The sequence below is a fragment of the Lactuca virosa genome, chromosome 5 (assembly GCF_052849685.1).
Source record: "Lactuca virosa cultivar CGN04683 chromosome 5, Lactuca_virosa_CGN04683_v6, whole genome shotgun sequence".
Taxonomy (NCBI): Eukaryota; Viridiplantae; Streptophyta; class Magnoliopsida; order Asterales; family Asteraceae; genus Lactuca; species Lactuca virosa.
In genome coordinates this window covers 414,615,505-414,629,721 of record NC_136430.1, presented here as the reverse complement: position 1 = coordinate 414,629,721, position 14,217 = coordinate 414,615,505, and the positions used below count along the sequence as shown (strand labels likewise).

The 14,217-nt window shown below is 31.2% G+C and overlaps 1 protein-coding gene and 1 long non-coding RNA gene across 3 annotated transcripts; both read right to left on the bottom strand.

Annotated features, from left to right (window-relative positions):
- Nucleotides 1–5,558: 5,558 nt before the first annotated feature.
- LOC145113169 (uncharacterized) lies at nucleotides 5,559–6,802 on the bottom strand. The gene is made up of 2 exons (XR_013710739.1): nucleotides 6,340–6,802; nucleotides 5,559–5,880 (listed from the first exon to the last, which is right to left on the bottom strand). It is a non-coding gene; the product is annotated as an uncharacterized LOC145113169 (long non-coding RNA).
- A 425-nt stretch (nucleotides 6,803–7,227) lies between these two features.
- LOC145112052 (ARM repeat superfamily protein) lies at nucleotides 7,228–13,417 on the bottom strand. Of its 2 annotated transcripts, XM_079048266.1 has the most exons (22): nucleotides 13,195–13,417; nucleotides 12,928–13,028; nucleotides 12,588–12,798; nucleotides 12,411–12,492; nucleotides 12,032–12,317; nucleotides 11,847–11,949; nucleotides 11,630–11,766; nucleotides 10,758–10,931; nucleotides 10,448–10,653; nucleotides 10,152–10,295; nucleotides 9,977–10,065; nucleotides 9,755–9,902; nucleotides 9,581–9,668; nucleotides 9,331–9,494; nucleotides 9,078–9,253; nucleotides 8,946–9,000; nucleotides 8,799–8,871; nucleotides 8,614–8,715; nucleotides 8,411–8,510; nucleotides 8,032–8,327; nucleotides 7,777–7,917; nucleotides 7,228–7,562 (listed from the first exon to the last, which is right to left on the bottom strand). In XM_079048266.1, exons 1-22 carry the CDS (start codon nucleotides 13,361–13,363, stop codon nucleotides 7,380–7,382), a joined length of 3,228 nt encoding a protein of 1,075 aa, XP_078904392.1. In that variant the 5' UTR covers nucleotides 13,364–13,417; the 3' UTR covers nucleotides 7,228–7,379. The 2 variants fall into 2 exon arrangements, with proteins under 2 accessions (XP_078904392.1, XP_078904393.1); XM_079048267.1 differs by lacking the exons at nucleotides 12,928–13,028; nucleotides 13,195–13,417 and having other exon boundaries at nucleotides 12,032–12,307; nucleotides 12,588–12,723.
- Nucleotides 13,418–14,217: the final 800 nt, after the last annotated feature.

Here is a 14,217-nt window from a genome sequence, read left to right as displayed (position 1 = left end):
TTGACCCTAAATTTCCATTATTTTAGTATAATTGATACAATTTGGGCATACACCGATACTATACCTACAATTCATATTTAATCATAACGCCCCCTCCCCCCCCCCCCCCCCCCCCTCTCTCTCTCTCTCTCTATATATATATATATATATATATATATATATATATATATATATATATATATATATATATATATATATATATGTGTGTGTAATTAGGTTCAGAGAAGAACAATTATGAAATCGATAACACGAAAACGAATACTAACCATCTATTTTTGAATGTTATTTTTATCAAAAAAAAAAATCGAGTACATTAAAACTTTTATTTTTTAATCCTTTATAAATTAATATTAATATTAAGGGAAATCTCCAGAAAAGTTTCAATATTTATGAAAAAAATACACTTTAGTCCCAAAAAAAAAAAATTTTGAACGAAAAAGTCCTGAAAACCGGCACAAATTTACAGTTTGACCCTTTTTGACCGGTTGAAACCGGTACGAAATTAATTTGAGACTATTTCGTAAACTAACCCAAAATATTGAGACTTTTCTGTAACCCAAAAATATTAGGATTTTTCTGTAAACAAAAATATTATGACTTTTCTGCAAACAAAACTCTTACTATTATTATTATTATTATTATTAAGAATACTATTTTTTGAACTCCTATTATTAATATTGTTAATAAAACATATAAATGCATTTAAATGAAAAAATAATGACATTATTTAAGGGTGGAGGTGGAGGAGATGGTGATGCTTTTAGCATTGAAATCATATGAATTTCTGCTTGTATATTTTTACTTTTTATATGGTCATTTCACATTTGTTATTATTGTTTAAGGTAGAATGATTATTTTCCAAATCCAACAGATCCACTACAAACATCTACATAGATAGGTAGTACATATCAAAATTCAAAAGTATTAATTACAATATCTTGTTTAATAAAAAGTATAGGACATGTTTTTTGGATTAACACTTTTGAATTATTCCTATTACTTTTTATTAAACAAGATATTGTCATTAATACTTTTGAATTTTGATATGGGCTACCTATCTATGTAGATGTTTGTAGTGGATCTGTTGGATTTGGAAAGTAATCATTCTACCTTAAACAATTTTATATACAAACTGAGAAATCCTTATACCTTAAACTATTTACAAACAATTTTACAAATATGCAATTTCTTTTAAATTGTTAAGTACTAATATTCTGAATTGAAAACAATAATAACAAATGTGAAATGACCATATACAAAGTAAAAATATACAATATTAATAATGATACCATCTCCTGCACCTCCACCCTTAAACAATGTCATTATTTTTTCATTTAAATTCATTTATATGTTTTATTAACAATATTAATAATACAAGTTCAACAAATAGTATTCTTATTTATATTTTTAATAATAATAATAATAATAATAATAATAATAATAAGGGTTTTGTTTACAGAAAAAGTCATAATATTTTTGTTTACAGAAAAGTCCTAGTATTTTTGGGTTATAGAAAAGTCTCAATATTTTGGATTAGTTTACGAAATAGTCCCAAATTAATTTGGTACCGGTTTCAACCGGTCAAAAAGGGGTCAAACTGCAAATTTTTACCGGTTTTCAGAACTTTTTTGTTCAAAAAAAAAAATCTTGGGACTAAACTGTAACTTTTTCGTAAATATTGGGACTTTTCTGGAGATTTCCCTAATATTAATATAATATTGTTTTATAAAAATATGAATTTTATTATTTTTTATAATTTTTTTTATTATATGTATTAATCACATGCGTAAACTACTCACCTGTGATTAAACACTGTTATTCATATGTGATTAAACCATGTTATCACGTTCTCTATTCTATATTTGTTCTTCATTGATCCTCCTTTATATATATATATATATATATATATATATATATATATATATATATATATATATATATATAATATTATGGTATATTCACATATGAATATTAAATGGTATATATTATGTTTATATGTAATATACATACATTAACATGTATATATTTTTTGCACATATGAACACAAATATTTAATTGTCATATATTTTCATTTAATCACATGTGAATACATATATTGTTATATATAATCACAAATGAATCTTACATGATATATTCACATGTGAATGTGAATCTTAAGTAGTATAGAAATAAGGCCATATGAAACATTTAATCAAAGAGCTAGTGTGTATATATTTTTTAATATACCCCATAAGATTCGCATATATATATATATATATATATATATATATATATATATATATATATATATATATATATATATTTTGAATCAAATACGAAGACATCATTTTTATTATATACAATCACATGTAAATATATTTTACTTTTATATATAATCATATGTGATTATATTTTACTTTAATATATAATCATATGAGATTACACATAAAAGTAGATTATGTTTAACATATTTGGTTCAATGTGTAAGCACCTCGTGAATCCCATATGGTAGCTTTAAAGCGTGTACTATGATATATGCAATGTCCTCTTTACTATGGTCTTACACTCTATAATACTCCTTCCACACATCTTACCGCATACACTGACGTTGACTTGACGTATTATAGAGTGTATCACCATAATCAAGAGGACCTTGCTCTCTCTACATGATTTAAAGCTATCATATTGGATTCACGAGGTACATACATGCAGAAGTATATCTTCTGAACTACATATAAGATATTCAGCAGAGTGAAGGTGATGTATTGAAGGGCTCCAACAAGGCTGCGATATAAAGTGAGGTTGGAGTAAGGTTGTCCATTATCGGTACCAACTTTTCTTTTGTATCAACGAGAGTGGGAGTAGGGTTTGCAAGATGACATTCCAACTCGTTCCACTATTTCCAAAGCATATTTCTTTTGATATAAAAACAATCCACTCGTATGGCAGGAAACGGTAACACCTAGAAAATAGTTAAGAGGTCCAAGATCCTTCATTACAAATTCATATATAAGTTTAGTCATGATTTTGGTATAGAGGTGATATGTCGATGTGTAGGACACACGTGAGTTAGAGTTACCTATTAGTAACCGTATCCATTAATAAAATAATAAAGAATAAGTTAAAATTGAGTTTATTTTGAAAAAAAAAGAATGTTTCAAACCTAAAACGGAAAAAGACAAAATATATGGTTTTTTATGGAATAAATCCTAAAAGGAAAGGAATTTCTAAGACTACATGGAGTGACACGACATGGCTATTGACATGTGATGATCTGGCTCGACCCACACCACCCGACAACTCGGCATGCCAAGTTCGAGTCTCATACTCGACATAATTTAATCACCTAATCTCTCCTCTTTATTCTCTTTTAGCTGTTTTTTTAACATAAAATTCAATTTTTTACCAATATTTTTTTACAAAATAAATACCAATAACTAACACTAATTTTACCACTCTCAAAACCTTCAATATTCATCTTACTTTTCTCAATTGTATCTTTGCAAAATGTCTTCTTCAAACTCTCGATGCATCAAAGGACCCTTCGGTCGATAACGACTACAATGAGGTCGGTTTTTGGAGGAACGCGCTAGCACCCATTTCCTCAACCAAATACATCAAGGTGACTACCGAAGAAATATCAAATCTACACAAAATAGGTGTACACAAACAAAATGGTAACAGAGTTTAACGTTCTCTTCAATAACTTGAAACCCAAATGGCAAGGTGATGAAAGTGATGGTGCAATCATTTTATACCTAAATTCTTAAAATTTTCTGGACGGAAAACATAAACCTTTCATATATTTAGAGTTTGTCTAGAAGTCCGAAAAATGACATGCAATCAATTACTATTTTTTTATTATGTGTCTTAGGTTTTAGTTTAATGTTATGTATTTTTATTTTAAATTAATGAAATTTTTATTTTTTATTTAAACTAGTTGTTTAAAATAATATAGAAAATAAAAAACTTGTCATAACGAATAGGAATGATTTGTCAAAAAAGTGCATAAATCATTCCTGTTTAAAATTACGCTGATATAACAAAAAAGGATAATGACTTGAAAGGGTAACGAACTTCGACTTTGTTCACATTTAGTCACTAAACTTTTTTTCGTTATCTATTTGCCATTGAACTATTGAAACTGTTCACATTTTACCCTTATGACCGGCTGTTACCGGTCATAAGGGTAAAATGTGAACAGTTTCAATAGTTTAGTGGCAAATAGATAACGAAAAAAAGTTTAGTGACTAAATATGAACAAAATCGAAAGTTCGTTTGCCACTAAAAAGTTCAATGACTAAATGTGAACAAACTTCCTCTTGTATTATGTTTTAGCAAATTATTTATTTTTGTTAAATTGTAGCAACATTTGTTGATGAAGAAATCTATGAAATAAAAAAACATAACTCTAAAAATATATTAAAAAAAAAACAAAAAAAACCGAAACCAAAATAAAAAACCAATGGTTTGACATTTTCCAAAATAAAAAATCAAAATTTCCAATCTGATTTTGGTTTTACAAAAAAATGAACCATTCTCACTGATGTGAATTATGACCATTGGTTTGGCATGCGGAATTAAAGAACACACGAAAAACACAGTGATTTGGGTGTTTAAGAGATGCATTCGATTATGAAAGGTGTTTACAAAAAAGGATCTAGATCTAAATCTACATAATTAACACACACTAACACTCTCAATGTTACATCTCTCAAGCACACCTCTACATGTGGTATGGACCCACCTTATATAGAGGTGTTTTACATGTCTCTCTCTCTATCTCTCATGTCATAAAGGGGAAGTTTTGGATAGAAAATTCTGAATTGAGCGTTTTCTCATTCCTTTTTTGGTTTTATAATCATTTTTCGATTATAAAAAGGGGAAGATATTTAGATATGGAAATACGAAAGTTTTTGTAAAACCAAAATCAGATTGGAAAATTGTGATTTTTTATTTTTGAAAATACCAAACCATTGGTTTTTTATTTCGGTTTCGGTTTTTCGTTTTTTTAATATATTTTTCGGGGTTTTGTTTTTTTTATTTCATAGATTTCTTCATCAACAAATGTTGCTACAATTAAACAAAAATAAATAATTTGCTAAAACATAATACAAGAGAAAGTTTGTTCACATTTAGTTATTGAACTTTTTAGAGGGAAACAAACTTTCGATTTTGTTCACATTTAGTCACTAAACTTTTTTTCGTTATCTATTTGCCACTAAACTATTGAAACTGTTCACATTTTACCCTTATGACCGGTAACAGCCGGTCATAAGGGTAAAATGTGAACAGTTTCAATAGTTCAATGGCAAATAAATAACGAAAAAAAGTTTAGTGACTAAACGTGAACAAAATCAAAAGTTCGTTACCCTTTCAAGTCATTATCCGTAACAAAAAAGTTGAAAAAAGCACTCCTACATTATCTTTTTCACTTTGGGATATTTGACTGATTTATGCACTTTTAGCATTGTTATCCTTTATTTCCTTGGTCAAATATTTCTTTATTTTGCTAATCTTGATGTTGATCGAGTGATAAAGGAATCAAACTTATTATGTCTAACCTAATGTTGCAAATCTTTGAGTTGAAAGAGGGATCTTTAAAAAATAACCCCTTCTGCTTTAGTATGAATCATTTGAGTTTTTAAAAAAATGGATACTCATTAAGTCTCAAATTTCGTACTATCACATATCTTCAACCGGACATTTGGTGGTTTAGGTTCAAAAGCTTTTTCTTCAAAGTGGATACAGATTATACAATGAAACTTCAACTTTTTGGACATTGCAGTGCGTTTTTGCTTCATAGAAATTGGATGATGAACTTTATTCTTGAAAATACTTTTTTCTGTTAATCCTTTTATGTGTGTGCACATCTACACTGTTTGACCTCAGAATCAAGCCCTAACAAAGAGGATATGAATCATCAGAAACAATAAGCCCTAAGAACGACGATATCTACAATCAGAAACTAACAATAATCCAAAAGTTTCATGTAATATTAATTATAGGCTCTCTATGCATATGCGACAATGTTTGACTTTGGAATCAAACCCTAAAAATATCCACAGGCGATATCGGTATCAGAAACTAACAAAAATCCATAAGCTCTTGATATAAAATTCACATGAATCCAATTATATTCGCAGATGATGCTTGCGCATCCGGAAATACACTTGAATGAACAAAATTAGTTGGATCGCTTATTTGTTCTTTCATATACATATTCACACGAGCAATTCAATTCACGAAATTATACAAACCAAAAACAAAAATAAAAACAAGAGAAGAGTGTAATTGAATATAAGTTTGATCGACTGGAACAAAATCATGGAGTATTTTGGATTGGAACATCGTTGTTACCTGTCGCGGAAGTGAGAGCGAAGGATAGGGGAGACGATCCGAGAGAAGGCGAGGCGTAAGCGAGGGCAGATGCGGAGGGTGTAGACGGTGATGTGACCGACGAGCTGCTGGAAGGATCCGACGAAAAGACTGAGGCTCCTGATCGGCGGCACATATAGCGTCAGTGGAACCGCCGAGAAGGCCACGGCGAAGAATAACTGCAGCATTTATTCGTCGATTTTCGACGTCGGAGAGATCCAGAGACGATGGGATTGGGAGGAACGATTAATTAATTTTTGATAGATGATGAATTGATGATGATGTCGGTGTCGGTTTCTTCGATGCTGTTTGTTATGTAGATGTTTAAAGTGGACGGCCCTGATCAGCCCTTCAACATTCAAATTATGTATTATTTGGTTTAGATCCGATTCGAGTCGACTTGCGAATCGCTATTTTGTTTTTTTCTTACATATGGTGTCGGGTTGACTTAACCCACAATGTCCAATTTTTATTGATACATTTGTTAAATTATAACTTTTTTATTTTTATAAATTGTAGGATCACGTCAAAAAGGAAATTTTGTTAAAATATATATTAGACAAGATTTCAAAATTTATGTATGGTTTACAAAAAGTCTCGCTAAAATGACAACTATTGCAAACACCACCCCACTGTCCATATGGTTTCAATTCATTACACGTCTAGTCTTTGAGAGTAACATCGTCTGATTTTGGCTGTTATACACAAACGTACCCCTCAAGCAAGGGTATTTTTGTCTTTTCATTAAACTGTCAATGCAATCATCAATAAGGATAGTATCTCACAAAATCGTCCCTAATTAGTTTCATAACTCATCTTCCACGAAAACCGTTAGTCGTCATCATTGTAATGACAAGTCACCCCACTACATATCAGAAATAATGTAAGCACTTAGAATATTTTTGTACAACTACATATCCACATTTTTCAAGGTCTATGTTCTATATTTACATTTTAAGAGCCATAATCTTCAACAAAGCAAATGTACAACTAGAGTGTCTTGAACAAAAGTTAAAGAAAATCTAGGGAGAAGTGATACATGTAAGCAATTGTGTGCACAATTGCCTAACACCTGATGAAGTATCGGTTTGAGATATAGTTGAAAGTATTGTTCTTGCTTCCAAAAGCCCTTCTGAAATACTTTGCACAATCACTTCCTCACTTGCCATTAATGATGCTAGTAACTTCCCACCACCCATCCTTTCCTACTCCATATTTCACATTTTTATAAACCAGAGTTCATCTTTCACTAGCATAAATGCAAGAAATAGCAACCTACTTCCATTTCTTTATGAAAATAGGATACTATAATCAATGGAAGTACATTGCTATTTCTTGCATTTAACCCATTTTCATTTTAACAATGAGTTATCTTTTCTTTAACACAAATAGTAAAAAGATATTTAAGGTGAAAAATACCATTTCGGAACCATTCTTTAGAGATTCCAAGGAGACTTTAAGAAGATCTGAAGAAAACGGAAGCACAACGGATTTCAAATGGTACACAATGGAGAAAAGAACCTGGATGCATGCAGATCTGATCTCAGGTTCCTTCACATTCTGTTAATAAAAATTATATATTAGAATTAGTAAACCCAATAATAGCAATCTATCCAATTATGAGGAGGGTATTTACGTCTTTTGCAGAAAGGAAAGAAGGAACAACTTGCTTACACCAAAAGAGCGAGTAATTCGCGGGAGAGTTTTGAAAGCAAAGGGTTTCTTGCCAGAATCTGAAATCTTCTGACAAGCACTGATGAGGACATTTGCCATGCATAATCGAAATGATAGCATCTGATTTCTTGACATATTTTTGGAAGAAATTAATTTTAGGTCTTCACAAGTCAATTGGTCAAGAACATAAGCTTGAAATGTACAGGTGTCATTATTTTTCAGTAGCTTCAGATCTTGAAGCTCGGAACACACGGCTATTGCAAGACAATCGATACATCCGTGTTGTGCTTTTGAAACTGAAATAGAAATAAATAATTAAATGTTTACTGAAAGGAATTTAGAAAGTTTTGTAATAAATAAAGGGAAATTAAATACTTACTTTCGTCTTTGTCTGTTGATGGCCATAAAAGAACAGTTTCTATTGATTCTTTGATTTGGGACATCATGCATGGATGACTAACTGACTCCATGCCTCTAACCTACACACCCATAATAAACAAAAATTGGAAAATATATTTTCAACATGAATGAATTAAAAGTTAGAAACTGAAAGTGATTGATGGAAATGTATATAATTTTAACCACTAGGGATGTGCAAATTGAGAAGAGACAGGCTTTTATCTTCAGTATATCATGATCATTTGTAGCACTTTCTAGTTCAGATGAAACAAATGGAAAGAGAACCTGCACACAGCATATGATAACTATATGACAATTTGTTTCTTTTTGACTTAATGAGACTTAATAAAGAATAATGTGCAATATACATTGGGATGAAGTCGCCCACAGAGCTCAGCTGATAGTTTTCTCACATCTTCAAATTCAAGCTTGTTGAATGCCCTGAAACAGTTTACTTTTATTAACAATGATTATTTCTGATTTGATGTTCAAAAGTAAGATGACAGTTTTTTTACCTTTTGAGAAGGAGAGCTGCAATACACTGAGAGTTGCTGATGTCGATTCTAGTATCTGGAGAAGGGCACAACGGTAAATAAGGAAGAAAGTGAAAGTGTTAAAAGAGTTTTTTTAAAAGACACAATGCTTACTATTTTGGCTGAGAAGATCACCATAAACAAGGGAGGATTTGAGGTTGTTAAAAACTTTTAATGGAAGAAGGCGTATGATAAGCAGTGGACAAAGTCGATCAAAGAGAGAATGTTGCAGTTTTATATCATTTTCTGTAGGGGATATGTTAAGTTCACTCAAGAAGCTTTCATCAATTCTGCAAGAAAAGAAATAAGGTTAAAGAAATCAATTAATTAACATAATGACATGAATACTTAAGGATGATATATATACTCTGTTTGTGATTCTGTATATAATAGAATTTGTTGGAAGACTAAATGAGATTCTCCTGCTAACTGATCACTTATATAACTTAGAAACTTCACAATAATCGGATTTGATGACTCAGCAAACATCTTGTCTACTAATGGTCCCACCAATAATTTCCAATTTGTGACCTGAAACAGATCAGAAATATAATAAAAACAATAATAGAAGAAAATAATCGAAAAACATTTAAAAGGATTTTGGTATTTAATCTTACAGATCTTGACCACTCTGGTATCAACTTGAAAACTCTATCAGCATCCCCCTTTATTCCCTTCTGATGATCTGAGATTGCATTGAGATTACTGTGGAGAAGGAAATGATGAAAAATAGAAACAACAATTATTATCATTATTGATATTTTAAATGCTAAATCACTCAAAAATAGTACCTCATAAAATCTAACAGCATTAAGATAACCTCTGGTTTCTGGTTGTTGTATGTGAGTATGTCAAGTAATGTGGTAGCAACAGATGAATGTACTGTTGCATCTGATGAGTAAACCAGACTTACTAATGCAGGCAATGTTAATGAAGGATCTACAGAAAAAGAAAAAGAAATTTTTTAATGATAATAATGAATTTACAAACAATAGTAAATTAGAAAAACTAACCAATAAGTTTTAGTAGTTTGGTTGCATGTGCACGAATTATATCTTCTTCATCTTTGAGACAATCAAGCAAATGGTTTGCTATATCCTGCCTGCCACAATTAATTATGTTTGGGAATGAAAATTGTTCAAGAACAAATAATAACCAAAAAACTAGTAATAATTGCATGTTGCATACCAAACTGAATGTGAAAGTGTAGCTTCTGAATGTGATGAAATGTGGATGACTTCTGAAAGAACATCTAAAGCATTCCTTCTTTGACCAATATTTTCACTAGCAAGAAGCTTTAGAATTTCTTCAAGGCAGTATTTATCTGGGCTCCTGGTAAATAATTAAATATGTCAAATCTAAAAAGCAAGAAATAGCAATGTACTTTCATTTCTTCCTATTACAACATTCTACCTAATAAGAAAAAAGTTGAAAGTACAATGCTATAAGAGGTAAGATAGAAAACTTAAAACTTAAAAACATACATGGAACAATATTCAGCAATTAATGTTACAACAGCTTTGGCTGTAGCATCACGTTCATCCAAAAGATTTAGTAGTAAAGGCAACATGGAATTCATCTGTTTAGTGTCTGTAAGATTGTGCCCTAATGCAAGATGATTTGTTCCAAAGATGATTGCTTTTAGAATTGAAATAGCACCATCAATCACATCATCATCAGCTGAAGAAAGCTGAAGAAAAGTCAATATATTAGCATAACAATATAACATGAACTACATACCAGTCAATATATATATATATATATATGAAATAATATAATTGCTCAAAAGGATACCTGTGATGTAACAACACGAGTAATATCCAGCCTGTGTTCTGCCATGGCAGTATCAAATTGCTTTGAAGTAAAATGCCCTAAGAGAAGTAATAAGCAATTTATGAAGAAATTTATGGTTGCTATTCCACTCTCCTTATTGTCAATGTGATCTGTGGTGTAGTTCCCTGCATAATACTGTGTAACTTGTTTGTCAAATTGACATAGGTGATGAGATTGTTAGGTTATGTAGAACAAGTTGGAGGAAGAGATGATTTAAGAAAACACAAAGCTCTACTTTTAGAGTGTGTGTATTGATATTGAAGGATGAAGAGATAGATGCGACTTTGGAATATGCCAATGTGTATAAGCCAACACTCTACATTGAGGGTGTGTGTATTTATATTATTCATGTAGTGTTCTCAAGAGTTATACCATAATGTATTGTACATCCACAAATATTGTATAGACAATGGATATTGTTTATGAGATGTAATAAAAAATATAGAAAGGAGAATACTGCTTTTTCAAGTTAATTATTACACACTTTTGACTAATATAGAAGGTTTGGATGACCTACCTAACATGTGGTAGATAAAGAATTTTCCAATGTAATTTATGTCTCAAAATATTTATTTAAAATGTTATAATTTTCATCCGTTTGAAACAACTTTAGTAATGAATAATGATAAGTGCTGTGTGTCATGATTTTTTATTACTACATCTATATGTATAATAGAAGTTTAGTTTGACAGATGTTTGTCTAGGTTAAACATGAACTTTTTTATATTTTCAAAAAACCCTCATATTTTTAATATTATAAAATAGGGTTATTTCTAATAACATATATTTGTAAATACTTTAACTGCATTCGCCTAGTTTGAGTTATATCTAACCTCAATTCCAGACAAGTATTGATCCAGCAATTCCTTATGACAATTAGAAAGCCGATGATCTTCCAAATGCAGAAGAATCCCATAGTGTTTCCAACAAGATGAGAGAAGCAAAATTCCCGTTTTAACCTTCTGTGAACCTGTCTTACAATAGATAAATGATCAGGATAGCAGGTGCAAGAAAGTAAATTCACTCATGATGATGAAAGCAGTTAGTTACCTGTCTGATCTTGAGAAGAATGATAGTCCTCTTTTGTCTCGTGCAACCATTTGAGAACTCTTTCCAATCCTTTTGCATGCAAAGATCGACTTTTCCTGCTCCACTGAGTTATACATAAATCATAACAGAGAAATCAAAAGTGAGACAACTACTGGAAATTAAGTGAAAAAAAGTTGAGAACATACTGCAAGGAGTCTCTGCACAAGTGGAATGAGCTGATCAAGAAGATTCCAAAGCAACAAGCTTTTGTCCACATCCTTTGTGAATTCAGAAACTGGACTGATTGGCTTTGCTGTTCTATGAACACCAATAGCTCCTACTGATATCTGTGGATGTTTGGATGGTTTTTTAATGTTCTCTAAAGTGTCAGATGGTTTCTCCTTTCTTGTTAATGCCACACTAAGGGCTATTACACAATCTGCAGCAGCCATTGAAAGACGAGTTGGTAACTCAAATCCACCCTGCAAAGTACTACAAAACAAATATCAAACCATAAACGTTGGATAATCCAGCTAAATCTGAGAAGGATGCAGTGCAAAATGCAAATATGTTTATACTTTATACCTCCCACTGTTGATTAGAGACAATAGATGTGTGCTGCATGTGCACAAAGTCTCCAAGAGTCCAGTGTACCTTTCCTTTATCCCTGCAAGAATAAAAAGAAGAAGAAAACAACGTGTAAACAACTTGTTCTTCATTTATGATATATTGGTGTTGATAGAAAGGGTTTTGTGACATTACCAGTTGTTGAAAACTTGCTCATAGTCACTTCATACTCTATGAGACGACGTGAAAGGATACACCAGCCTAAGGCAATATAATGGTCATCTTTCCTCACCACAATGTCAGAAAAGCTTCTTGCTAAAGCTTGAAAAAGAACTTCATCTTGAAAGAGCCAATTGAGAAGAATCAACTCCTGGTTCTTGTTTCTCGACTCCTTACTTCTTAACGACTGAGACCCCAAACAATAAAGAAGTTATATACATCTTTTTTGTCCATGTAACATCGATAATTTCTATCAATTGAGTTTGGTTTTACTTCAAAATTGAAAGAGCAATAGCATTCAAATAGTTGTATTTACATGTTCAATCATGGGAATCAGAATTTCATCCAGAGAACCTTCATTTTCAGCTCCATCCCTAACATATTTGTGAAGAATCCGCAACGAGTTCTCCAACGAAACTACATAAAACAGTCATAGTATTCGAATCAGAACTTCAGCAATCAGCATTGCCTACGATAATCGCAGATGACTAACCTACTTGTGTTAAAATTTTGAATTCCACAATTTTTTTATCACAAAGCCAGGGGATAATAATATGGTAACACAAGAAAGATAAAAACTCACAAACAAGTGGATTAGGAGGGTTGAGAGATGATTGAAGGCGAGAAATGGAGTCGATGAGCTTAGTAGGTCGAGCAGTAAGAAGGGTTGTCATAACTCGGCCCACCGCCGCCGAAACCAATGATTCTTCCTCCTCCGACTTCCATATGCTTTTGTGTTCTTCAATTTCCATTGGGTGTGCCAAGAAGCAAATGTCTTCGCCTTCGGAGAGGTCTTGAACAATGAACACTCTAACGTCTGAATAAATTTTAGGAAATTATCACTGAAGCCCCTTAACTTTGAAGAAATTCAGTTATAGTACCCAAACAAAGTATGTATTTGCCCTCTAGTTGTTAATTCTTATTGAAAAGGAGGAATTCCATTCCATTAAAATCACAAACAGATCCAAAATTACCAGAATAATCTTTCAAATCACTCTATTGATTTTCATCCAAATTGCAAGAAATGAGCAACAAACTCATCTTTACAAATCAACAACAAAATCGAATTCTATAAATCATAGGGCTTCAATCAATTTTGTGGTACCGATTAATCTCCATTTAAGCTTTTCTTTCAAGTTGGATTGTTGAAGTTGAAGTGTTTATAGCCATAAAAAAATCGACATTTCAAGGTTAGCATATCTTCATGTTATAATTTCACTTATTTTTTTATTGGGTTTGTATTCTTGGTGCTTCTAGAATGAAATTTGTGGTACATATTCATTGAGTTTAGTTTACCAAATCACATATTGGGATGTAAATGTATTTTATCATATGAATGAATTTTTTAAACAAATGGATAGTTAGATTATGAATAAATTTATTGATAAAAAACGGATACAGTTACATTTATTTTGAAGAATATGGTTGTTTATATTTGAGTTAGTTAAAAAACTAACAGTTGTTTGTTTTAATTTTCTTCAGTTAGATACATGAATAATTGTTGATATGTGTGATCATTTTTGAATTTGTTAGGCTATAATGTAACAAGCGATGCATTGTTTTCTGTTAAACCATATTCTTTTGGTTGGACTTTGGTAAACTCTAG

What these genes read in the sequence shown, in the direction of transcription:
- LOC145112052 (XM_079048266.1), bottom strand. Translation starts at nt 13,363, where the DNA reads ATGGAAATTGAAGAACACAAAAGCATATGGAAGTCGGAGGAGGAAGAA. An exon ending in TCTCTAATCAACAGTGGGAG is followed by an intron (nt 12,318 to 12,410) that starts GTATAAAGTATA and finishes TTTGTTTTGTAG; the next exon opens with TACTTTGCAGGGTGGATTTG. An exon ending in CAAACTACTAAAACTTATTG is followed by an intron (nt 9,903 to 9,976) that starts GTTAGTTTTTCT and finishes CTTTTTCTGTAG; the next exon opens with ATCCTTCATTAACATTGCCT.